The sequence below is a fragment of the Channa argus genome, chromosome 1 (genome assembly GCF_033026475.1).
Source record: "Channa argus isolate prfri chromosome 1, Channa argus male v1.0, whole genome shotgun sequence".
In the NCBI taxonomy this organism is placed as follows: Eukaryota; Metazoa; Chordata; class Actinopteri; order Anabantiformes; family Channidae; genus Channa; species Channa argus.
In genome coordinates this window covers 39,214,506-39,242,030 of record NC_090197.1, presented here as the reverse complement: position 1 = coordinate 39,242,030, position 27,525 = coordinate 39,214,506, and the positions used below count along the sequence as shown (strand labels likewise).

The window sequence follows — 27,525 nt, the reverse complement described above, 5'->3', positions numbered from 1 at the left end:
CCTGGACCTCAGATCTCAAACAGGACAACAACGTAAAGCATACAGCCAAGATAACAAAGGAGTAGCTTCGGGACAACTCTGTGAATGTCCTTGAATGGCCCAGCCAGAGTCTAGATTTAAACCTGATTGAGCATCTCTGGAGAGATCTGAAAATGGCTGTGCACCGATGCTCCCCATCCAACCGGATTGAGCTTGAGAGGTACTGCAAAGAAGAATGGGAGAAATTTGACAAAAATAAGTCTGCCAAGCATGTAGCATCATACTCAAAAATACTTGAGGCTGTAATTGGTGCTAAAGGTGATTCAACAAAGTATTAAGCATAAGTGATGACACTTATGTATGCATGTTTTTTTTTCGTTTTTTATTTTTAGTACATTTGCAAAGATTTCAAACAAACTTCTTTCACCTTGTCATTATGGGGTACTGTTTGTAGAACATTGAGGAAAATCTAGTATGAGCATGTGAATACTTTCTGGACACACTGTATAGTGTAAGTAGTGTAAAGTATAATAAACTTTACACGGAACTATGTAAAGTGCAAGTACCTCAAATTGTAGTTCAATAATACCTGAATAAAAGTACTTTTTTACCGTGTTCACCACCTTGAACTGAAGAAATTGTTATGCACATTTTTCCCAATACCGTAGTAAATATGTATAAGGGCATCAGCTTCAACATGAAAACGCAAATAAATATGTGACTCATTGATGGAAATGCACTAAACAGCTCCAGAGCCCTGAAAACTATCATCAGATGCTTCCCTCCCTCTCCCTCTCTCTCTGTCTGTCTCTCTCTCTCTCTCTCTCTCTCTCTCTCTCTCTCTCTCTCTCTCTGTCTGTCTCTCTCCAGCAGCACAAGAAGCACCCTATAGGCTAATCAGTTGGTAGTTTCACTCCAGCCTCAGCATCCTCCTCCTTTTCACAAGAGGAAACCCGACAGCCGGTGTGTGCGAGGTGTTTTTGTTCGCGACCATGGTGGAAATGACAGATATCGTGTGCCTTCTCTTCCCGCTGGTGATGCTCTCGGGGTCCAGCCTTCAGACCGACGTGAAGAGCGTTAAAGAGGCGGAAAAAACGGGAAATTTCATGGAAGACGAGCAGTGGCTGTCCACCATTTCACAGTACAGCCGCAAGATCAAGCACTGGAATCGCTTCAGAGACGTAAGTCCGCGGTGTTGATTGAGAGATGCGCGCTAATGCGGTAAGATGCGCTGCTGGAGAAAACGCGCACTTCCACTGGCAAACAATAAGAATAGTTGGGCTATCACTCACTTAGCTTGATATTGCACAAAAACTTGGTGCTTTGCTGAAACGTGGTCTGTACTGATCAAACACATTTAGCTACTGAAAAAAAGGATCAAAAAATAAAGTGCTCCACCACAAAGAAAGTGGTCAGATAGGGCTTAGACAACAGCCTAAGTAAAGTAATAAGACGTGTCAATATTTCCACGTATTGCAATTATTGTGTAGCCTCAAAAATGACTCCTCCTCAGTACTTATGAAGAATTACCCATTCGCAATCTGAGTATAGATAGTTTTAGAAAAGGGCAAAGGCGTCTAAATTGCTGGTTGACTCCGTGGACAGTTTTCACATTTCAAACTTCATCTTCAAAGAATCAAGTTGTCCAAAGTGATGATTTTGGTGAGTTTCTATGAGATGGAATAAGCTCAAGTCACAAAACAACTAGGCTACTATTCACCCCACATTTAGCTGTATGGAGCCTTTGTTAATTGTAGGGACTTTATATTTTAGTCCCTCTTGATAAGAGCTGCAAGGCAGTGATTGATTGATGAGCATATTCAACTGCTGAACACATGGAACTGTGTTGCTGGGATTGATGAAAGCCTGGAGAGTATGCACAGTGATATATTGCTGTGTGTGTGGATGTATAGACTTCGTTTTGCCTCCAGCTCAGTGAAATGACTACTAATGATCCCCAACAGGATTTGGATTATAGTGCAGTTTGGATTATGTTTCCTATCACTCCTATTAATTGTGTTTTAATTGATCCAGGGTGGTTACTGCAGCATGTGTCGGGTATTGTTATTGGATCTAAAATGTAAGCAGTGGGTTTGTGCACTTTTATAAGAACAGTTCCATATCTTTTCAGGAGGAGAAGGTGAACTCCAGACAGTGGTAGTGCTGCTATTTTTTTTTTTTTTTTTTTTTTTTTTTTTGATAGTCATTGTGTCCCAGGAGATTTCTGTGAAAACTAGTGGCTGCCCCTCCTGGGGGTGGATTATATTGACTGTGATTACTTAAAGAGAATTTCCTCTGGAGCTGTACATATGGAAGCATATGAAATTGTAAGCATGGAAAGATTAATTTAGAAATATTGTGCGATTTTTAACTCACTGGATCTTTTAATTAGATAACTTTGATCCAAAATGTCAGAGCTGCAGCTTCACTATGAATTCAGCACTCCTTCCACCTCACCTAGAAAATGCAGAGCATCCCCAGATATAAATGGCTTAGGGAAAGTGGGATCATCTTCTCTGTAACACTTTAGGTTTTTACCATCCAGCATAGAGATGTCGCTTGCTCTGCTTTCCTCTTTTCCCTCAATTTAACATCAAAGCTGCTGTGGAACACAAATACCCTCTACACACTGTGCTCACTGTATCACTTTCATGATCATTATCCCCAGGAGTAATTTTAATCATTTGTATGTGTGCGTTTGTGTTAGCGCGTCTACCTTGTGGAAGTGCAAGAGGGATTTTGTTGGGCTGTGTGTGCGTGTTGGAACGTTTGAGTTAAAGGGCATAAGCGGTGTGTCTTTGGTGGTGATGATGATGATGATGATGACAGGAGAAACATCAGAGAATCAGTGAACCTCTCTGGGGAATCACCAATAGGAACTGCTTTGATTTCAGCTTGCTGCCGTAGCAACAGCAGTCTGTGTGTTGTGGTGCTGAAATGGAGCATGTATCACTGAGGGAGTTTGATGACTCTAACCCTCACCAGTCCTGCTCCAGGGTGGAAACATTACTTGGAACCTTATTTAATAAGATGACCTTCATATCATTTAAAATTTAAACTTTTCAACTGCACAGCTAACCAGTATTTTCTTTAGGATTCTCAATGAGATCTGAAAATTTTTGAATGCAATGAACATTCAATTGGTGTTGCTTTATGTTGGTCTTTGAGATAAAAAAAAAAATTCTGAACTGGAAAATGAGCAGTTCGGTCTCTGGGAATTATTTGGTTGATACATAAAGGTCTGCCAATGACACAATTATAGTATGCATTCAGATTACACAAATTGATGTTGACTTGCACAGCCTTCTGAATATTAATCCAACTCTGGAAAGCAGTAATCAAAGCTGCAAAACATGAAAGAAGAGCTCTTTTATTCTCCCTTTTGTACAAACGCATAAAGATGCACGCAACCCCTGAAACACGCAAACACACACACACAATAAATAGGCTGCAGAATGTAGGCTGTAAATATTTCATATTTATTCTCTTACAAAATGTATAAGCAGAATCAGGATAAGAGGCTCTTTCACCTTCAATAAAAATAGCTCCCACACTTCAATTCATTTCACAGGAAGACAAGCCGATTAGATTTAACAGTTACAGTCAACAAATAATAGAATGGGATACCTTCAATCCTTTAATCTGACAGGTGCACTCAACATTTCATTCCACTAATGCACCAAATCCAAAAAGAGAAAAAAATAGAAAGCAAAACTGAAACATGGCAATCAGCCATAAAAACCAAATGGAGAGTTGTTATTTTAACCCAAACACACTTTAAAAAAAATTTCACTTTTACATGAAGCTTTAAATGAGTAGAAATGATATAGTTTAAAGTCTTCTTTTTGTACAGATAACTGCTAATCCAAACGTATACATATCTGACCAATTAAAGTTCTCTTGATTTTCTAAGCACGCAATCAAACAATAATTAACACAAACAATTTCAAATTAAATTATAGCGAAAAGCAAAGGATTATTTTCATATCCTTTGTTGTCAGGATTAAAAATACATTTAAAGGCATGAGTCTAAGGTTTATGCTCAGCTTGCCTTGTGAAATTGTTGTGTCTAAGACAAGTAATCCCTGCTGCTTTAAGATAGCAGCGGAGATAGGTGCCGAAAAATGGATGATGATTAGGCCACAGTATTACAAGTTCACCCAGAAGGATGCTGTTTATTGTCAGGATCCATCACAGAAAGGGCTCAGTGTTTTCTCTATCGTGCGCTCTCCGTGCCTGGTAAATCCTTATCTTTAAAACACACAACTCTACAGTCAAACAACTCAGGAATATCCTGTACCAATCCTTCCTGCACCTGTTATCCATCCACTTCATTTTTAATGAACAGACAACACTCTGTGCCAGCACAAAAACATCAGATCCCTCGTCGATGCCGGTGGATTAAATATGTAGAATGGTGGAAGCACTTGCAGCAGGTCCTTGCAATGTGTATTGTGATGTGATGTTCTGTTCTTTTGTAACATACTGGTAATCTTAAGAGAATATTTACCTTTACTCACCTGCCTAAATTAAGCCTCTCCTGCTCTTAAACTGGCTTCATTCTAGCAGCATTATAACACTTTGTGATTGCAGGTGCACTGCTCAGTGCTCTTTTTTTATTATTTCATCATAGCATATAATTGTGGATAATGGCATATGTAACACTGGAGCCAAATTCTCAATTAAAAACTATCCGGGTGAATAGTAATTTATCGTCACTAGGCTTGTGCTCAGTGACTATTACACTGCCCCTCAACTACCTTATACCCTCTAATGTAAGAACACACTGCTGCTGATGCATTAATGCTTCAAATGATGATAATCAGACATGCATTAGTTTATCTGGTCATGCTTTGTTGTGGCATGAGCTGCTCTGAATCATGATCCAGATTTTCTGTGAGGCTGCAAGCATCCAGGGCTCTGCTGGTGATGTAGATTGAGTGAATCTCGATCACCTTCGACAGTTCTGGCAGAGGTGGTCTTGTTGTTCAGGATTTGGGCCGAGTGCTGGTGCACTGTGGGGTATCTTGGCCAGCTACCAGTGCCCTAGGTGGGCTGTAATTGAGTCGAAGAAAAAAGGAGCAGTCTTTCATTAAGCCCTGTGTGCACTGCTACAGCTGCTTCTCACTGCAATACTATGGCCACAACTGAAGGGCACAGGTGCCCCAGAGAAAAAAGGAGACGATTGGCTTAGAAGTAACAGTCAGAAATGTGATCAATAAAAAGTTTCATATCAGATACTATTGTGCAGTAAACTGAATAAATGCATATTCATTCATAATTTTCAACACAGGTGTGACTAATAGTTGCTGACAAAGACATCGGTAATGAGGTCTTAGAGGGCTACTTCCAATGTCCTGCTGTAGTAGGTTACATAGTTAGGATCTCTTTAAATAAATTTTAATTAACCGAAAGTAACCAGGTCTAGTCAATCACTGATTTGTCTCTTGAGACTTTATAGTCTTTGCGACAGCCCCCTCTGTCTATACACCTTCAATCAGATAAGGTAAATCTTCTCTAAAATACTCTTCAACAAGGATAAACGGAAGAAACCTGAGAAAGAGGAGCTCTAACAGAGCAGAGCAACTTTGTAGATTTATACTTTTGACATTCAACTTGACAGCAGTATAAACATAAAAGTACTGTATGTTATATACAACCACAATTCAAAAAACATTTAAACGATGTGCAAATGTAAATAAGTGCAACGATGCAGAATGCAACAATTTACAAATCTCATCAACCCATATTTTATTCACAAAGGAACATAAACAACGTACAGATGTTGAAACTAAGACATTTTACTATTTCATGGAAAATATTAGCTCATTTTAAAATTGATGGCGGCAACACATCTCAAAAAAGTTGGAACAGAGCAATGTTTACCATTGTGTAGCATCCCCTGTTCTTTTAACAACTGTCTGTAAACACCCCTGAAAGAGACGTTGTCTGGATGGAGCATATGTTGCTCTAAAACTTCCATGTACTTTTCAGCAGTGATGGAGCCTTTCCAGATGTGTAAACTGCCCACACCATAGGCACTAATGCAGCCCCATACCATCAGAGATGCAGGCTTTTAAACTGTCTGGTCATAAAAAGCTGGATGGTCCCTCTCCTCTTTAGTAAGAAAAAACATCCACTGTTTCCAAAAAGAATTTCGAAATTGAAATTTATTTGACCACAGTTTTCCATTTTGCCTTAGACCCTTTTAAATGAGCTTTGGCGCGACTGTGTTTCTGGATTGTGTCATATGGCTTCTTCTTTGCATGTTACAGCTTTTAAGTGTTTGTTTGCACAGCGAACCATGTTCACAGACAGGTACTTCTGGAATAGTTCCTGAGCCCATGCAGTGAGGTCCAGTAGAGAATCATGCCTGTTGTTAATGCAGTGCTGCCAGCGGCCTAAAGGTCACGCACATACAGTTTGACCTTTGTCCCTTCCACAGAGAAGCCCCCTGATTTTCTGAATATTTTGATGATATTATACACTGGAGAAGTTTGGATCTTCAAAGTTTATGTTACGGAACATCATCAATCTGCGCCAAACTGTCGCAGATTCATTTTTAAATTTGCGAGGCTCTGCCTCACTGAAATGCTCCTTTTATACCCAGTTGTGTTACTGACCTGTTGCAACTGAACGTAATTAGTTGTCAAATATTTTTACTCACTTTTTTAATTACTTCTCCAGCCTTTGTTCCTTCTTTTCTAACTTTTTACAGATGTGTTGCTGCCATCAAATGTAAATTAATATTTTCCATGAAATGCGTTCTGTTTTTATTTCGTTTTACAAAGGTCCCAACATTTTTATGATCAGGGAAGATATTTAGCAACTTCTTGGTAAGTAACACTGTATGTACAGTGGAGCCAGTATAAATTCAGATGGGAATCAAGACAGCTTAAAAGTTAAAACATGTGTTTGTTTTTTAATTACCCTGCATTTAAAATGCCTACACATCCTAAATTATGAGACACTATTTGGCTTTTCAGATTCCATAAAGCTGCTTTTTTTTCTTTCAAACCTAACAATAACTAAGTGGCAGAGGCTGTCCTAACAGTAAATGCCACCCAAATATTATTACTTTTGGATTTAAGCCAGACTGAGTCACTGCAAGTGTGACCTCAGCTTTTGTACATACAGTAGCTGACAGAAGAGAATTTGATTAGATCTGATTTAGAAGTGGTCGAAAATAGCCACAATAATCCAGATTTTGATTTATTTATTTTTTTGAGGAATTGGTTGCAATAATCAACATGAAAGGAGGATACACATACAGATAACCTTTCTTCAGTACCCACATTAAAAACCTGTGTATAGAGCTGAGATGCTTGAGAAAATGGTGAGAAAATATCCTGGTGAGGCTCAACACACAAGATGACTGGAAAGATGTCATTTGTTTTCCAATCATTGTCTAAACTTAGTAACTTTGAGTAGGCATGGCAGGTCCGTCTATATTCACATGTGAAAGCAGTGTGTTTGGGACTTTAGTAAAAGAGATAAATACAAACTTGGGTTGATGGTTCCTTTATTACCCTGTCCAAAATCAAAAACACAAGGACAAGAAATGGTAAACAGTTTGTTTACTTGTACAGCAGCAACCACTGGTAAGTTTCACATGGCTTTCTTTTGAAGGCCAGAGCCAGTCTGTACTCATGGATTAAGTAAAAAAGTAATTAATGTGAACAATGTGCAACCTTTCTGACACGTTCAACTTAAAAATGGACAAATGATATCGTTGTGAATGTAGATTTTATGGCAGAGCTGCTGTATTGGATTGCACTAGATTGTACAGGTGTACCTAATAAGGTGGCCAGTGAGTGTAGATTTAGGTACCAGCAAAATTAACTTGTTAGAAATGAAACACCTGCTTTGGTCCATCTCTGTCTGAAATCAAGTAAATCTTCATTGTGCTTGTAATCTGCATACAGTATGTGACATGCCAGAACAGAGGGATGACAACAGTGGGCAAAGGAGGTGTAATATGACTGTGTAAACTCTATATTTAGATCACAAAATACAAAAGCCATGCAAATCTGATTTCAAGAAATTTCTGCAACATTAGATATGTAAGTCCAACGACAGGACTTGTTAGGCCTCAGAAATGACAGCCTGTCTGCCTATCCACAAGACGCCCCGGGTTTCACTTCACTGTCGCTTCTGATCTGGTTGTGACTCTCTTATTCCATCACATTGTTTTTAAACTCCCTTGTCGCTTATCATTGGCTGATTCTTATCATTCCCCTCAGGATCCTTATCCAACTCCATTGATTTTCCATTGTTGTACAAGTCTGTTTTTCAGCGGAGCTCTGTGTTTTCAGTGAAGTGTGAAGGTTCACGCTGTTTGTACCAGATTCTCTTGTGAGTTGCAGACTGTTTTCTTATTCCCTGCAGGGCTCTTTGAGGTACAAGGGCAGATTTTATTTATAGATAGTGAGTACAGGACTGGTATGATTGCCCAGAGACTTTGTGGACTAAGTGTGATTTTTATAGCTGTGTGTGTGTATGTGTGTTTATAGTGTGTGTGTGTGTGTGTGTGTGTGTGTGTGTGTGTGTGTGTGTGCGTGTGCATGTGTGTCTGTTTGTGTGTCTGGTTTGCCATAACGTTGAAGAAAGAAAGTTGATGAACTTTCCACTCTGCGCCACATTCAGTAAAAAAACACTCAATTACTGGTCCTGTACCAGTGAATATGTAGCCACTGAAATGTAAAAAGCAATTCAGCTTTGCTATAATTGAGTGCAGGATTCGGGCAGGCTTTGTATTTGACCTTTTATCCATCCTTTGCTGTCACAATATTTTAGATGTCACTCATCTCTACTTGAGTGTGAAGAGTGATGTTAAAGCTTTTCTTGATGGAGGCAGGGGATTACTATGCATAGTACACACTATCTGCAGTAGGTACAGAGAGTGTCACACTATTCAGGGGAAACTTAAATCACTACCTTTTGTACACCATCTTCATCATGAACGAGATTACTCATTTATGATCCAGAAAGTAAAAGTGGAATTTGGACAATGTGTCTCCCTGTCGAAGTTAGATAGAAAAAGCACTTCTGTAGATGTACTTAAAGACTTGCCAATTAACTTAACCCTTTTTTTAAAAAACATGTGGGAACAGTATAAGTATATAAGTGCTTATATAAGCATAAGCAAACCCCCAATTTTCATACAAAATACACAGTGATTCCACTTTAAAGAAAACTGTTTCAAGTAGAACTTAAAACGCTTGTGTTGTCAGAGGCACATTTACAAGCAGTTTTCCCATCTCTGTATGTACCAACAGTTTATTTGATAAAGGAATGCCCTGGAATAACAAAGCCAAGTTTGCAGTCCCTGAACATTCAGCAGGTAAATGTTTGACAAATCCCAAAACACATAGTGACATCAAGAAGAGCGCACCCTGTCCTCTTTTACATGCAGGTAGATATGGGAAATGCATTTTACAGTGGGAGTCCTCACAGCTGTGAAACTCATAAAACACCAAATTCCTTTATACCATATTGCGCAGATTAAATGTGCGTAGAGAGTGTATCAGTGACTTTAAAATGGAGAGAGCAACACTAGAACATTAATAAAAATCTGTTCTATTCGTTTCTGTCTAGTACTTTGCTTGAAAATAAAGATTAGAGAGAGAAAACAGGAAAGTAAGCTGTATTTTGAGTCCTTCCTCTGAGTCATTTCACTACATCTCAGGTTTATCTTTCAGGTGTTGCTGTAGCTGCTCTGTATCACTGTTTAGTCCCCACACTTATTTTGTGTATTGATCTGCCTCCCAAAAGTACTAACGCTTGTTTCACCTTTTACTCACCCTGTCCTCCAGCTCTCTTACATAAGCCTCACTCTTGACTGCATCCTGTTTGGGAGACAGACCAGACTCTCTGCTCTGCAGTCCTTGAGCATCGGCTTACGGCCCTGTGTGCACGCAGACTTCTGCTCCTCAGCCCAGCGTGCATGGAGACAACAGGAAAACAAACAGGATCAGAATAATGTGCAATAGGGTTTTGTTTCATCTCCAACACATCTCGTGCGATCTGTAAACCAAAGCTGAGAGGCTGTGAACAGCAACTGAGCCTTCATATGTGTCTCTTGGTGGGAAAAGTGAAGTGATGTTGTGTGGATCATTGCTGCTGACGACAACCTCAGGGCAATGTAATTTTATATTATTTCAGCTATATTTCATCAGATTTTATACTTTATTTATACTACAACAGTATCCAATAGAGTGTGTTTCAAAAAGGTCTTCAATGATGTCAGATAAAGCAAAAAATAACAAAAATGAAATTTTAAAAGAGATTTTTAATGCATACTAAGCCCACTGCATGTATTTTAGTTGTTTTTTTGTTTGTTTTTTTACTATTTTGAGCTGAAATTAGGGTGTTTGGCTGCTAGCCCATCAACTAATTGATGCTTTCCATCTGTGACAGAAATCCTCGATGTACACGAGGGGCTTTTTTGTGTCCTTCTCAGTGCCTCTCATTTTTGAAGGACCTTTCACTGTTGACACAGTTTAAAGGGAACATCAGTAGTGAAGTGGTGGGCATGCAGCCCAGTCCTCCATAAAGTCTGGAGGACAATTACAATGAGAAGGACCTTCAGTGTAGATTGGCTCACTCTTATTCTGTCAGTCTCATTCTCCTGTTAGCATCAGACATTTCGGCAACTGCCGAAATTTTTTTCCACTGAACACTGAAAAGTGTAGAACTTTCGCATCTTGTATACGGGCAGCAAAGTAGGAGGGAAAGAAAGTGTATAGGGGGAGGATGCTGGGTGGATGGATGGGTCAGCAAAACATCAGATTCACAGCACAGCAGCCCACCATTAGTTTCCGGTTTAGTGTCTTTCTGGGGAGCATAGAACAACAACAAATACTTTGCTTTGATCAAACCTGAACCATTGAACCACTGCTTTATTATATATTGAAAATATTGAAAATATACTATGGAACTACGGCTTATATTTACAGTCCTGACTGAAAACTCTCATGATGTTTGCACTTTCTTTAATGCAGCCCTGAGGCTTTTTTACCTCACTCGGAAATGCTGTCATACGTGAAAACCAGGACAGACGGATGTCTGTGTGGGCTAAAATCTTTTATTGCATGATTTTTATTTTGACCCTGGAGCTATTTTGATATACAATGCGGTCCTTACATTGTATCTCTGTGCGGTCCTGCATGGGATTGATGAATCCGCTGAAAACAGATTTTAACTACTGTATAATTGTGAGAAAAATTGAAAATGTACGATCATACAGCAGGTGAACTTGCACACATCTGTGCATGAGCGTGCCATTGCTGTGTCCTGATGAGGCAGTGATGCCCTCCACTGTCACCATGAACAAACCCCCTAGGATAACCACAGTGAACACAGAGTGAATATGACAGCTGACATTTAAACAGCAACACCTGTCAGTCACACACGGGCTGTCAGATAGACACGCATGTCAACCCCTTTCCTGTTTGTTTTTCTTTTTCAATCCACTCCAATCCACAATCTTTGTCTTTCGCACACTTTTTTTTTTTAATCTCTGTGACATTGTTCAGTTCTTCCTGAGCTGAGACCAATTTTACAGTGGACAAGCTCATTGGATCGTTATCTCCATCCCACAGATTTGAGGGATTGTGATCTGTCAGTCAGTATTGTGGAGCCTGGCAGCAGGGTGAACAGTCTGCCGTGTTTGATGTGGAGGGTAAGCTTCCTTGCTCTGTTTAACAAGAGGAGTTCTCTCTGATGTTATCAGGTAGATCACAGAGCTCCTGGATATAGTTGAGTTTTTTTACTGCTCCCATCCTGCTTCCTCTAATCATGTCTGTGTAAAAAACGCAAGTCTTTTCATGAGAATTTTCGTCTGTGAGTCATTATTTCGAGTGATATAACTTGTATGCTGTGTGCCAAACTTGTCACTGGGCTCTGCTTTTCATGCTCACTTTCATTGTACACTCAGGAGAATAGATTTTCCCCAAATACATTTTCTGCAGCCTCTCTTTTATGAAATTATTGATTTCCAGTCCAGTCAGCACAGCAGGACACTACGCTCATTGGACCTGGCAGAAACACAAATACAGAAAGGCTGCTAAATAATGCAAGAGCTGTAGCATCAATGAAGGAGACATGGGAGGCATCAGTTTAACGGCCAGGTCGCAAACTCTTGGAGGACTTCAGGCTACCAGGCGCGATGAGGTGAAACTCAACCGGAGTGTTGAGTTAAAATCCAGATACAAGCTAGTTTACTGGAAGTGATTTTTTTTTTTTCCCCTTAAAGAGGGGAAATGAGCTTGCTGCTGCAGCGAGCAGAGGATGAGATGAACAACAGCAGAGCAGTTTGGTAGATTTTGATGCTCAAGTGGAGTCCTTGCCAGTGATAATAATATTTACCTCTGTGAAATAAAACTGTGAGGGTCAAAGGAGAAGGTCCCAGCTTTCATGAGAGCTGCTTATTTCATATGACGTGTCAGGATTTATCATCTTCCAGGGAGCTGTTTGGCACACATTCCTTGTATAGTAAACGTTTACGGTGATGAGTAAGTCATTGCTAAGAAGTAGGGGGGAGGCCGATTGTACATATCCTGACAAAACTCATATTTGTTATTATTTTGTTATTTCTCAAAAAGCTTTACATCTGTACTGTCTCTTGTACAGATGTAAATATTATTCTAATAAGGTTTTAATACTAGCAAGTGGGTCCTACAATATGCTGTAGAAGAATACTGTTATTTCCTTGTGCACCAATCAACAATTAGCACCAATGATTAGCAACATTTGAATAAAATGTGACAACAATTGTGTAGTTGATTACTTGGGTTTCCAGGGTGCTGTCAATCAAATCTTTCACCCAAGTCTTCTTGAAGCTTATAATCTGACATTTTGTGTATTAAGTTAACACAAACTTGATACAAACACTCTCCTGGAATTTTACAGTGATTATGGTTTAATTACACGTGAATATTTATTGTTATAAGGAACTAGATTTTCAGATGTTTTAAACTGAGCACAAAGGTCTTTATTTTTTACAGTGTCACTAAATGCAGCACATACTCTACACTCTGTACTTCACTAATGTTGGCTTATTTCTCTCCCTTTGCTGCCATTTCACCAGGAGGTAGAGGTCAGTTCTCCTCACTTTTGTATAGTCCTATTTTAGCTGCCTTTGTACCAAGTCTTTTTCCATTCATGTCTCATTTCCTTGCCTTTTTGTGTGTCTTTATCTCTGCTTCTCTATTCATCTTCAAAATCATTTTTCAGCATCTCCTTCACCATGTCCATTTTAATTAGAACGATTCATGTTCTAATTAAGGTGGAAAAATATGCACTTTAAGGGAAGCTCCCCCCCCAGTGCCATATGTCCTCATATAGGCACTGGTGTTGCCTTCATTTCCATACAGACATAGAGCTACAGTACATACTCATCTGTCTCTGGTGTCACACACTTGGCTAATTATCATGCTGCAAGACTAGTGTACACATTATAATCAGTGTGTAATGATAATGTAAACTACTACAACTTCTCCTCTGTGGAAATGATAAGAGTGTTAAGATGTTTTGTACAACACTGTGTGGAAATCATGTGGGCCCTCTTTCACTGCAGTTGCTAATAACTAATTGTTTTCCTCTTGTTTCTGTAGGATGATTATGTGCGCACCTGGGATGAAAGTCAAGGTTCCAATGACAGTAAGTCTCACACCATCTCTGTTCCTTCTCTGTGTGGTTAGTTAGGTATCTGAATGCTATTCATTAATTAGTGTTTTGTTGGGTTTCTCCAGTTTAATATACACTTGTTGACAAATAATGACATCTGAGCACATAAAAAAATGTCTTGGAAGCACAATATGTTTTAAAATAATTTAATTTGACCAAAGTATTCTACACTTAATCCACTTTCAGTATGGCTAATGAACATCCAAATAAATTATTCAAATTTTTGTTTGATTGAAAATGATTATTTCTCATTACAAAATATATCAGATCATCTCCCTCTTAAAATAATGGCCTAAGTCATATTTTCAAGTTTAAAAAAAACAGATAAAACGGAATGAGTAAAAGATGATTTAGGCAAAATAACCTATTTTGTCAAAAAATGAATGACACCATTATTGTAAGAAGGTGACGATGTTAAACCTAGCCTCAGTATAAAATAGCCCTCTTCTTTAAATACTTCTTTCTCTTGTGAAAGTGAAAAACAAACACCATATAATGCAACAACCTTTAAGGTACAAAAAACAGGACCATAAATACAATTTATTATTAATTCAAGAGGACAAATTACTGAATTTTGCTCAAGAATATAGTTGTTGGTCTGTTTTTCCTCTGAGACTCTGTTGAGTATGTGGTTGCAAAAAAACTTCTACGCTCAAAATGTGTCATTACGCACTCAGCATTGAGGCTGAAACATAATTCCATGGATATAGGCCAAATAAGATTAACAAAATTGGTGTAATGCCTTGGATGCATGCTGATGCAGTGAAAGTCAAGCCACATGATTTATTGAAACTGAATGTCATTAGCCTGCTCTGTAGCATGGAGACAGAATCTGTGGCCTGTGTTTGAACCGTAATGGTTCCCAGAATGTCAGTGGTTCATCGTTTTAGACAGCGTTATTCTGTGTTTGTTTGTTTATTATGGGGTCAGCCACTGCCTGTCCGCACTTGTAGTGGTTGAAAGATGTTAGCGCTCTGTTTTATCTGCCTCAGTGGATCAGATGCGCCTCTCCCAGGAGATGCTAAATACTGGCTTGACTTCAACCCATCACCACTTCATTCTGTTTCCTCATTTTTCTCTTTCTTTGCTGCACTTGTGCATAGAGACTGGGGGTCTGAGACATTCTCCTCAACTGCTACTCCCTTAATTGAGCTTCTGCAAGATGAAGTCATGACACAAAGTCGTGTCCTCAACCAATGTCACTTGATTTGCAGCTTAAATGAAGTCAGCTGAATGGCAGTCCATTAGCGCAATTTCCCAAGGCTTAATGAAGGACTAATTATGGTTTCCAATGAAAGGCCAGAGAGACAAGTAAAAGCATGAGAAGAGAGCGACACCGAGGTGAGGGCTAATATGCCTTGATTTAGTGTAAAGCAACTGACATCAACATTATTCCTGTCAACTCCAAGGCAGATTGGTGATGAGAAAATTGTGGACTGGAGGGAGAATCTAAGTTGAGTGTACGGGAATCTGATAGAACAAATATGAAAAAAGGACAAAATGAAACAATGTCTTTTGGCTTTGCTCATCTTTAAAGGGGAAGCTGTTTTGTTTGTTCACTAGGAAGAATACAAATGGGGGATCACTGCCCTGCAAAGTAACACGCAGGTGTTTTTTTATCAAATGCATGTGCTGTGTAGTATTTTAATGTGTTGATCAGCTCTCAGGTTGAGCAGTTCCACAGTCTGTTTCACCCACGGTTGCAGTCAAAAGATGCAGCTTGTTTTAATATTAGTTTAGTAATTTTTTACATGTCGTGGCTAAGGGTCTTGTGTGAGACTGCTTTGAAATGAAATTTGACTTTGCTGTAGAACAGATGTTTGCATTATTCAGCCATCTGCAGTTGGATGTTTTTTTTACTTTCCACAAGTAGCAGAATTGCACAGAGTATTGCTGTTTTTAGCTGACAGGTTTTTTTTACATTTGTTGAAGATTTGTTTTTCACAAAACCAACTAGGTCTGGCCAGAAATGAATGTTTGGACAGTGTTCAAAATTAATAAAAATGCAATGCCCAGTCAACTTAACGCAGTGATCCAAAGTTTCCTGTGGATGTTAAAGTGGGTTCATTGCAGTGTTAGTTGTATGTTATGGGTTTAGCATATGATTCATGTTTTTTTTACTCTCATCAAACAATTCAGTGATCCATAATCCCCACCATTTAAGCAGTAGTATTCATTATGTTTCTTCGCACATTAATTCACATTTGTATTTTAGCTTAACATAAAAAACGTTGCAGTTAGCGGGTTTGACATGTGACCTGTTGCCTAAGTAACATTAATAATAGTTTTGAATAATCAATCCATTGGTATCCTAACACTATTTATGTTGTTGTCCTGTCACTCACCTGCAAATAATCTTTATCTTCATAGTCAAAATATTAGTCATAATACCTTAACAATCCTTAATCTTAACAAAGTGCTTTACTTGTCTAACCCTAACCACACCTATAATTGATATCCGATTGAATCTTGCTCAAACCATTGTTTTTATGTGCAGAATTTTTAATAGAATGTTGTCCTGCATGGCAACACAGTTGCCTTCAGTCAATCTAACCAACGTCACCTAACGACACAGGTGACACCTCTACAATGTAGGTGGTTAAACTGTGAGTGCTCAGATTTTGATGAACAAGCAGAGTTTTATGTGCTTGCTTCAGGTTGTCAGATGAATAAAGCATCACTACTATCATTTCACACAGCATAAAGCTCTTCATTTATCTATTTCAAATTCTCTCATTTTGACATGAGCGAGCTAGGTCCCTCCATTGATCTGCCTTCCGTTATGAGTGGCCTAATGAAGTGAAGGAGCGAGAAGAAGAGATTTGCCCCCTCTGAGACATCAGTAAATCAGTGTGATATCTTTACTCTGGAGCTGAGATGAGCCCACAGCCCCCATATCTCAGCCAGGCAGCACAGACCACTATAGGAAAGAAGACAGAGCCAGCACGTCTAACACAGAGACAGTCCATGCCAACAACAGGCTGAGGTGGAAATCTGCATTCAGACACTGAAGTGGCTGACTTCACTTCAGCCAGCACTGTGCTGAGTGAGGAAGAGGTCACGGTAATTTGCAGTCAATTCATCAAACCAGCAACTGATTGAATCTCTTCGCTCTTAAAAACGAAACACTGCAGGTGAGCGGTTGTAATTTGGATTTATAAGAACAAACAAGTGCACACGCATGCAAAAATTCATCAACATTCAAGGGTTTGTGTGCCCTGCTCTCAAAACACCTGGTCCTTTAAAACATACACTTTCAAAAATACATTGATATTCTGGACACAACTCAGCCACAGAGGTCAGGTAAATGGTGCAGGGACACTTTCTGGCAAATCACAGGTTTCACTTCAATGGCACTAATCATAGGAAAACATGAGTTCACAGTGAGTTCACACTCACGTTGTAGAGTTTAATAATTCTTCGTGCTATTGACAGATATTAGTTCTTGGCCAGCTTATGCACACATTCATGGTAAAGTCGATTGCCATCAAACACTTTGAGAATGTCTCCAACTGAATGGCTATATCTTAGCTCAAAAATGTCAAGACAAACAAGTGACTTTTTTTTCCTTCTGTAAAACCTCTCCACTGCTGTTAACACATCTTTACTCGACAGTAGCCACTAAATCAAACTCTTTCCTGAAAAAGGAGACTACCCAGCTGTTTTTACGTACAATACACAACTCTTTAGCTCTCAACAACAGCCACTATAATCCTTCAGGGCCTACTACAGCCCTTCTCACCTTCACAATCTGCAAATTTGCACAGTGTCACCCCCTCTCCTCAGACCACCTGGGGCTCAAAACGTCACATACAAGTCTGCGAAAGGATTACCCATTTTACTCCAGCTGCTGAGGGGAGTCAACCTTCCTCCCTCATTTTTTAAGACATGCATCATTTCAACTTGTTCCTGGAGGCACAACATTCTCTAATTATGCTTCGTAATAAATTCATGTTTTCTGTAATCGTAGCTTGAACTTATTTATATCCAAACAATTTCTTACTTTCTTACTTAGATTTTATTGCACGGTGTGCAGTAATGCTTTCAGAATACAAAATTTTGAACATGCTTGCTTTCTTGCCAAGATTTCATGTCTGTATGCTTAAGATAAACCTAAAACCATTTGGTAAAGACTAGAAGCAGGGAGAAAGGCTAGCCTTGTGCTATTAAAAAATATGCCTACAGTACAAGCACATCTGGCTTTTACTAATTAACACAGTTTGTCTTATTTCTTTCAGTTTGCAAAAACAAAAACCCCTAGCATTACCTGCTCAGCGTCAAACAGCAGACAGAAATGCTTAGTGGCTAGTTGGTGAGCCTACTATGATTTTGCTTGGATTTGCTGAATGTGTAAAGAAGTATTTTCAGCTACTGTAGGTGCCCAGACTGCCTGTGTTATTGTTTTCAGCTTGATGCATGGCTGCAATTTGCCAAAAACTCAAATAATGCAGCTTTAAAGTAGGTCTGTATTATCCGCTCCCTGGCTATGGTCATTTAAGTTTGTTTTTACATTTACTGGAGATTTTGTGTTTACCAGACCCATTTCATGACAGAAACATGTCTGGTGTTACGACCACCTAGAAGACAACACAGCACTGATGACATTAGAGACTGAATGTATGAATAGAAGATAGGGTTGATGATGAGGTGTAGCCTGAGCTCTGCTTTTGTTATCCTGCTTGTGCAGTGATAAACCTCATGCAAAAAGATTGAAACGCATGGAGCCTAATTATGAGAAGTTTACTGCTGCAGGCTGCAGCCATTAGTTTAATATCAAAGGAGAGATTTTCAAAAAGTTAAAAACTGGAAGGAGGATGGTGCATCAAGGGTTGAAAAAAGATGTGATGAAGAAAACAATAAACATGCAGCCCGAGCAAAAATGAGAGTACGCAGCGAGGATGTCTGATATAAGAGGAAGACAAAGGGTTATGAAAAGAAAGGAGAAAGGTAGATTGATGGATGTGATTTCACAACGGGGGTTTGAGCAACAGAGAGGAGGAGAGTTCTCAGAAACACCAGCTTGAGCTGCAAATCATAGTCAACCCAGAAATGATTCCTGGACCACTGAGAGCCTGTTGCTATGGAAACGTCATCATTGCAGGCACTGCTTTAATCTGTGGAAGCCTGTTAAGTTAACATGAAGCTCAGGCAGCCACCTTATGCTTCTGTACTCACAACACAACAATATGCCAGCATTGTAGCTGCTCACTGCCGACAAGCTTTATTTACAAATGGTTTGCTATTAGAAGGTTGTATTAGCTGCTCTTTATCTGTATGGTACTTTTTTATCTTATTTCATCTGAGTAACTTTGGGTTAAATCTTTATCTGATGAATTGTAAAATACATAGTTTTGACCCCCTACCTACTGTGTTGTATCCTCATTAATCTCCATTCTTTGTATGAGTTGTCTTAAGGATTTGGCTGCTGTGCCCTTATTCTGTAGATAGTAGCAGTAGCAGTATGAATTAGACAGAGGTGAAACATCAAACCTGCTAGGAAATAAAAGACAGGTAACGACAAAAGAGAAGAGATCTGAGAAAGAGCAAGAGCAGAAAGCCAGAGAAAAAAAGCTGAGAGGTGTGTGTGATACTCTACACCGAGATACTCTGTACAATCAATGCCAAGTGGGATATGGGGAGACCAGAGAAAAGTCTCCACTGTTATCATTCTAAATGGATGAGGGGTTCGCATTTGGGCATTAATGCCTCCGAGCCTTCTCCACAGCAGTACACAGCAGTCAGTTAGTTATACAACCGGCTCAGGCATGACGGGGGTGTTTTGTTTTAGATTTGCTTCTCAAATCAGATACTGTATCTATCAGAATGCTTCAATAATCCTGTGATGTAGGCAGGATTAATGTATTCAAGCACTGGAAAAGACGAGAGAGGGAATCCTAAGCCTTCCTGCTTAGCTGTAATATTGTCATAAAACGGGATAAATTAATGCATGATTTACAAGCACCTCAGTCAAATGAAACCTGCAATAGTAGTCAGTGAATAAGCCATATTCCAGTCTACTGTACCGATGGATAGTGTAGGTGAATAAAGGCAAAGGGAGTGCGAGACAATACTGTGACATCCAGGTCAGGCTGCAGCAGCCCTGCGAGGAATAGACAGCTGTGACTTATGAGTGAGTGTGGGGTGCTGACACATGGTCCAGCATTAGCTGCTAGCAGATAGTGTGATGGATGGGGCAGTGGGATCTGCTAGCCATTCAGACTGTAGCCTTCACTGTGAAAGCATTTGTCTTAATAGGTCACTTCAGGGCACATTTTGAGTTTGTTAATTAAGTAAATAAAAAAATATGACATTGAGGTGTGAAAATCAGACCCTTGTCCAGCACAATTTATTGTGATAGTGGGTCAAATATATTATTCTTTTTAATAGTTCTGCATTATCTGCTTCATCCAAAAAGTGTTTTGGCTGTCGTATTTTCCAAATATTTTTTTCTACCCTCAATAAAGCAAAAAGCACCTCCAGATGCAGAAGGGCTACTGTGTAAGACCAGCAGTTCTGTGCCGCTGTAATGAGCTACGCTGACTCTCAAATTAAACTGGGCAAATTGGAGATTTAAGAGTGGGAGTGAAACGTACAATGACAAGCAAGGAAACATTGGGTAAAAAATGAAGCAGTGAGGATACATTTCATTCATACTAATTTTCAATGTTTTCCCAGATGTAGACACCACCAAGGACCCTTGTCAAAAGGTTAAGTGCAGCCGGCACAAGGTGTGTATTGCCCAGGGCTACCAGAGAGCTGTGTGCGTCAATCGCAAGAAGCTTGAACACAGGTGAGAGTGTGTGTAGCCCCTGGGCAACTGCTGACTAACACTCAAAACACTGACATAGTCAACATTTTCTCTGTTCATGCTCACTAACATGAGGTCAACACAACCAATTTTACAGTAAGTGGTTTTTGCCGGTCGAGGATGTGTTTTCCTGTCAGCCACTGTGGTCTTAGTAAAGCCTATTTTTGCACCAGTGGCTGCTATTTAATGATAAGCTAATAAATTCCATTGACATGGAGGAGGGCGGTTTGCTCTCTGCTCAGGTTGGCGTAGCTGTGTCTGTTCTCTGAATGAGCACAGCAGTCGCCTTCTCAGCTGGGCGTGGTGAAGTTGAGGTGATTGTGTGTTCTCTGTCCTGCAGGCTGAAGCAGCCAGCTCTCAGATCTCCTGATGGAAACTGTCAGCCCTGTCCTATCTCCTCCACTGGGCCTGTGTGTGGGTCAGACGGACACAACTATGCCTCAAAGGTACACTGAAACATAAACACGACCCATAGAGATGGGCAGTAAATCAGTACTGTGGGTTTGCCTATCTAATACAGCTGACCATATAATTCTGAGAGGAACTGTAAATAAAAACTGATTTAAGTCAATTAAGAAATTTTAAGTTTTATCTTATGTAAAACACAGTAATGCAAGACAGCTCAATGCCGTGAACACCCGTTTAACAATTTTCTGGGATTTGCTTTTACATTTGCAGCATTGTTATATACGCTCAGTAGTTTAATAGTCAGTTGAATACAAGCGTGCAGCAATAAATTGAACCCGACCTTCATGAGAGCTATAACGTTCAGTTTTTGTTAAAGCTGTTTTAGGGGTTTTGATTGAATTTTATGTTCATTTTTGAGGCTGTGGTTTATGGTAATATACAATTATACAAAATGTTCTGGTCATTTATACCAATGGGGGGTGAGGTAAATAGAAACACCTGCCAATCAATTACATTTCAACAGCGACATGGACATCAGCCTCTGAGCTGCAGGAGCGTTGTATTAGACTGCGATACTTTTAACTGGCTCTGCAAAATAAACTCTCAACAGCCTGTATACTGTAATGTTAATAAAAGACCAATATTATGTTTATATTGTGATATTATATATATTTATATATATTTCAGCCATAGTTAAATATATTTACACTACTGCATATTGAACCTACTTTGCCAAATAGAGACAAACATCTACTGTGTGTTAAAATTTTGTTGCCTACCAATCTTTGCAGGTTTATTTTTAGATGTATAGAAATAAATATATTTTCTAGGGTTTAATCAGTTTAATGAACATTAGCAGTTCATTTAAAACAAAAGGAAATAGATGTAGAAATAATCAGTAGGTGTTGCCTGCGATGCAGCATCCCCCCAAAAAAGAAGTGAAAAGTCTGAATGCGAAGTAAAAGCATATGTTGTGTTGATACAAATTGCTGAAACATTACTGACACCTATTACCAGTGTTGGTTATTCTGTACTGCTATGTATAAAAATACCTGCATGAGTCAGACGGTGACACATTTATTTGCAGCTTGAAATTTGTGATATATACATGCTAACATAACATACCATGCATTGTGGGTAAATAGTGACAGTACACCTTGTATATTCAGAGCTGAGCAATGTGAAGAGACTCTCAGGGGAAAAACACGAGACAAATAGACATGATATATGGCCTCAGAAGGACCAATTGGTGGCCGGTGGTGACAGAGTCCCATGTGTTTATTGATTTATACGTTGTCTTGTAGATCACTTTTTCTGACCTTGTGTGCAAGCAGAGGTTGGAAGGCACGTTCAGGAGCAACTCTCAGATTTGAATTAGGCCATACAGTTGCCCACCTCATGAATATTTGATCTGTGTTGCAGCAATAACTCATTTTGCTTCACCTTTGTGTCCCCGTGTTGCTGTTATTTGTATGTGCGTGTGTGTGTTTGTGTTGCAGTGCAAGCTGGAGCAGCAGGCATGTCTTACAGGAAAGGAGCTCACCCTGAAGTGTTCAGGTCTGTGTCCTTGTCCAACTGCTGCCCCTGCGTCCAAGGAGAGTAAACATGGTAAAATCAAGCACACAACTAGCATTACAAGAAATAATCTGAACAAATATACAAAATTGCAAGTAATGACTATAGTAAAAGCTTCTCATCTCTCTTTTTTTATTCTTTATCTCTGCCTCTCACACACAATAATCACAACAATCATTGTAACATCATGAATGGTTGTGACAAATATCATTTTCTGCCTCCCCCTTTGGCATCCATAGAAAGCTGTACCAGACAGGATCTGGCTGATCTCGGGGAGCGTCTGAGGGACTGGTTCCAGCTACTGCAGAGCAATGCCAAGCTGAACAACAACAGCAAGCCCGGGGCCAGAACCACTGCAGCCAGTACATCATCGGGTTAGAGCTGCTAATTAATGAATCCTGACTACATTAAGAAGCAGCTACATCATCCATCCATTATCTGTGTTCGCTTATCCTGTGTAGGGTCACGGGCACAACACTTAAGTTTCAGGTATTATAGTCCAAGAAATGTCAAAGTCAGTCATTTAGTCTTGACAATGACAATGATTACCTAGGAGCTACTGCTCACTTGACTGTTACACTGCACAGTTCTGGATTTGTAAACTAATTAAAACAATAAAAATAAAAACGCTGCTTTTCTGCAAAAAAATAAACTGTTGACCTTTCATTGTCTACTTTCAGTGTCATGGTCAGTGCAATTACCACAATTAAATATGAGCAAAATAACATAGTTAGCAATTAGGTACTACTATTGCTGTGCTATTGCTGAGTATCAAATATGTTTGAAAACAGTTACAGGACTTGAAACTATGACTGCATCTCAAACTAGAAACAGTTTTAGGTAATTGACCTAAAATACTAATTAACATGCAAATGGACAAAGCAACAGGAGGTCAGTCACAGGATCTAGTCAGTGCCCAACATTATTCAGGTTGCAAAGTCTTAAACTAGTTTAATGATAATAAGTTTTGGTAAAAAAAAAAATAATAATAATAATAATAATTTTTGAAACCAGCGGTATTGGAGTGGTTAGCACTGCCGCCTCACAGCTAGAAGGTTTCAAGTGGCCTTTCTGTTTGGAGTTCGCATGTTCTCCTTGCGTTTCCGCCAACAGTCCAAAAACTTACATGTGAGGTTAATTGGTGAATCTAAAATTACCCGGAGGTGTGAATGGTTGTCTGTCTGTGTATGTCTCTCCATGGCCCTGCGATAGACTGGCGATCTATCCAGAGTGTACCCTGACTCTTGCCCGATGACAGCTGGGGGAGGCTCCAGCCCCCTTGCGACCCACATAGGATAAGCGGTGACAGATAATGGATGGATGGATGAATCATGTTAATTTGCATTGGAAACAGGAAGTATTTCTGAGGACATTGGCATGGTTTCGTATCCATTTGTGCAGCTGTCCCCTAATATAAATGAATGTTTGTTTGTCTCTGTATTTTCAGTGCTGGACAGGAGCCTGGTGGCCAGCTGTAGGGACTCCATAGGCTGGATGTTTTCCAAGCTGGACACCAACAGCGACCTGTACCTGGATCAGGCTGAGCTGGCTGCCATCAACCTGGACAAGTATGAAGTCTGCATCAGGCCCTTCTTCAACTCCTGTGATTCCTACAGGGACGGCAAGGTCTCCACTGCCGAGTGGTGCCTCTGCTTCTGGAGGGAGAGTGAGTATGGTGGGGAGGATGTGAGGTGTGATTGTCTGTGTATGTGTCCACAGGCATATACACACAGTCACACTCCTGTGTGCTAATATATTCCCATTGGCAGATGCGATCAAACTTGAAGGTGTTCAACTGCCCTGAGGGGTAACTACTTCTGTGTCCTGTGTTAGTCCATCACTGTTCCTTCTCTTGTTCTGAAAATGGCCACCGCGAGGCAACAAAAAACATTCCTGCTGCTTGATGACAGTCTGGTTCTCCCACAGCCCTCAGAGACTGCACCTGTCAGTCAACCAGCCAAGTTTATACAGTTGTTTGTTTGGGAAGGGAATACAAGGGCATTGAATTTAAAAGAGCAGGAGGCACTTAGGAAACAGTGAGTATACTCACAAGAGAATTTGTTTTAGAGTGCTATTGTTTCTGCCTAAACGTGACTAGGCGTGTGCTTTATTCCTTGACTGTAGATTGATAAATTGTTTCTTTTTTTCAGAGCCCCCCTGTCTGGCTGAACTTGAGAGGATCCAAGTACTAGATGGTGGAAAGAGAAAGTTTGGTAGGTATCTTGTTATTTGTAAGAGCATTTCAACCCAATTAGATCTGTCTTTTGTGGATGAGGAGTTTCATCGAGTAGATGACAAGCGGGAGGTGGGGATTAGTCCCAGATCAATCTCGTGGATTAGAACTTAATACTGACAACGGCAAAGGAAAGCAGCCATCAACTGGTTTTACGTGTATGTGTAAGTGGGTGAAAATGTGTGTATGCTTGTGCGCAATGCAGATTTTGGCTTACTGACTGGGCTCTGAGTCAGGACTCTGCAAGGACACAGAGTGGTAAGCAGGGGGCCGTCTGTCAGCCTGAAAATCAGCTGTTGCCTTTAAAGACTGGCTAGATACTTTTTACAATATTATTTTAAAAAAAGTCTGTGACGTATACGGTGAAATGACAAATCCATCTATCTCCACAAAGTATGGCCACTTCTCTGGTTGTGAAAAGGTTAGGTTTTGCCTCAGTGACCTTTTTTCTGGATTTCTTTCATTTTATGAATTTCATATTTATGTAATAATTCAGAAATGGAAAACCTACCAATCTTGCATCCTCACTTTTTCCATTATGATTAGCTAGCCACCCCCATAGCTTCCCAGCATGCCACAATATGCTGACTTAATACTTACTCGCCCCATCTAGTTCTGCGAACATATTTTTATTCATGGAATATCAAATTAGCTGCCACATATACTGCTTGCATTACCCTGTCATTGGACTTGGTGCCAAGTGTTGTGATGTTGTCGAATGTGTTTATCTGCTTTTGTCTTCATGGGGGTTGGGGAAGAACATGCAGTAACCTAACCTAAGGTTGCTTAACCTTACAACTCTGTGTGTGTGAATTCCAGGACGATTCATCCCCAGCTGTGATGAAGACGGCTACTTCAGGAAGCAGCAGTGTGACAGGGGAGAGTGCTGGTGTGTTGACCAAAACGGAGGAGAAGTAGCCGGATCAAGGATTCGTGGCAAGCCAAATTGCGGTGAGCTCGTGTTAGGTTTTAACTGTCATTTTGAACCTGAATGTAGCGAGGAAAAAAAAAAAACTCACTTCTACAGCCCCCCCACCTGCAGTCAGCACAAAGCTTCCTTTATGTTAAAGCACTGAGGCCCGCTGCATCGTAACTCACTGCTGGGACCAGTGCTACATTCATGTGTCCAGACTTATTTGCATTCTAAAGCACTGCCTGTCACTGTGAGAAAAGACTTTCAAGACAAATGAGGACCGGTTGGACTGAACTTGCGTCTGATAAGAATGGCTCCCCTGGCAAGGTTCAGAAATATCTATTAAAATCCAGACAAAGTCAAACACATGCCCCCGATTTTTACCACCGCAGTAAATGTTTTTAAATGGATTTCAGCATTTGCCATTGGTACAGAGTGGACTCCATCAAATTTGAGAGGAAGACAGGCTGTACCATATTTATTACAATATACAAGATAGCTACGGTTGATAATTGAATCTCCCGTTATAGCCCCCGTCCTCCATGTTTTCTTTTTGTCTTTCTACAGATGATGAAATGGCATATTCAGGTGATTTTGGCAGCGGGGTGGGATGGGAAGACGAGGAAGAGAAAGAAGCCGAGGAGACTGCAGAGGAGGCTGAGGAGGAAGAGGGAGAGGTGGGTGAGGTGGATGACGGGGGATATATCTGGTAAAGGGCCAAGGTGTCGCCCAACCTCCCTACAGGAGCATCTTAATGGTTCCAAACACAATACACAAACACACACAGATCCTGCAGAACGTGATGGAAGTGATGAAGCTCTCACATTCAGAACAACACTGGTTTATGAAACAGCGAAGGGAGAGGTGTGCAAGGTTGGGAGAGGGAAGACGCATACAGTATGTAATGGGAGTATTTAATGTTACAGGATGTTCTTAAAATGGGCATGGGAGGGGGAAATATCACTATTAAGAAGTTATGGGTCTGGAGTTTTGTCTCTCATACTTGTGAATCTTTGTTCTCTTCTGTTGTATGTCCTTTGAAATATCTTTGAGCAGTTTTTAGCTGATGCATAATGGAAACTTTAAGCAGCTGCAGGTGCTTGTCATGTGCTTGCATGGAGTCCAGATTTCAGTAGTCCAGATTGGCCTCTTTCATCTTTTCTTTTTGCAGAACAAATTTAGCTGTTTTGGTTTAAGGCAGGTAATAAGTGATAAAGAGAGAAAGCCACATTAGAATACTGAAAAGCACCCTTTGACTCGTTTTCATATCATACGCTTTAGCTCATATGTGACAGTAGTGCTCTGTCTCATTCATGACTTATTGAAAAAAGGTTCTCACTCATCACTCTTTAGCTTGTACGTAATGTGTGTATCAGAAGACAGATTGTCACTTATTAGTCTCATTATCAATGCCTTGAAAGACAAGCAGAATATACTGCTTAGTTGACACTTGTACATCGTATCATACTGTGGATCAAATATTGTGTTTAATAAAAAAAAAAGAATAAATAAAACAAACTGGTCTTTGTGTCCCAGCAGGCCACTATACGTCTGAGTCTGTCCTCTTGTTCTTCTTTTATCTTTGTTACATTTTTATGGTGACAGTAAGAATATTTCCAGGGTTTTTTTGTTTTTGTTTTTTTATTTGTCCTCTGCGACTTATCCCGAGTTGAGGGTCACCACAGCGGATCATTGTCTGCATGTTGATTTGGCACAGTTTTTATGCCAGACGCCCTTCCTGATGCAACCCCTCCCCAATTTCTACCAGTCTTGGACCGGCACTGCACAGCTGGGGATGGGAATGGGCTGTTAGGGGTTCAGTGTCTTGCCCAGAGACCAGGATCGAACCACTGATGCTGTGATGCATGGACAACTGCCTTACCAACTGAGCTATATATAATAAGAATATTTCCAGGTATT

The 27,525-nt window shown here is 40.0% G+C and overlaps 1 protein-coding gene across 1 annotated transcript; it reads left to right on the top strand.

The window, feature by feature from the left end:
• The first annotated feature begins 828 nt into the window (after positions 1–828).
• Positions 829–27,172, top strand: spock2 (SPARC (osteonectin), cwcv and kazal like domains proteoglycan 2). The gene is made up of 10 exons (XM_067519463.1): positions 829–1,160; positions 13,596–13,641; positions 20,344–20,458; positions 20,817–20,922; positions 22,384–22,492; positions 22,699–22,833; positions 23,907–24,125; positions 24,610–24,672; positions 25,512–25,643; positions 26,173–27,172. Exons 1-10 carry the CDS (start codon positions 972–974, stop codon positions 26,316–26,318), a joined length of 1,260 nt encoding a protein of 419 aa, XP_067375564.1. The 5' UTR covers positions 829–971; the 3' UTR covers positions 26,319–27,172.
• The last annotated feature ends 353 nt before the right edge of the window (positions 27,173–27,525 follow it).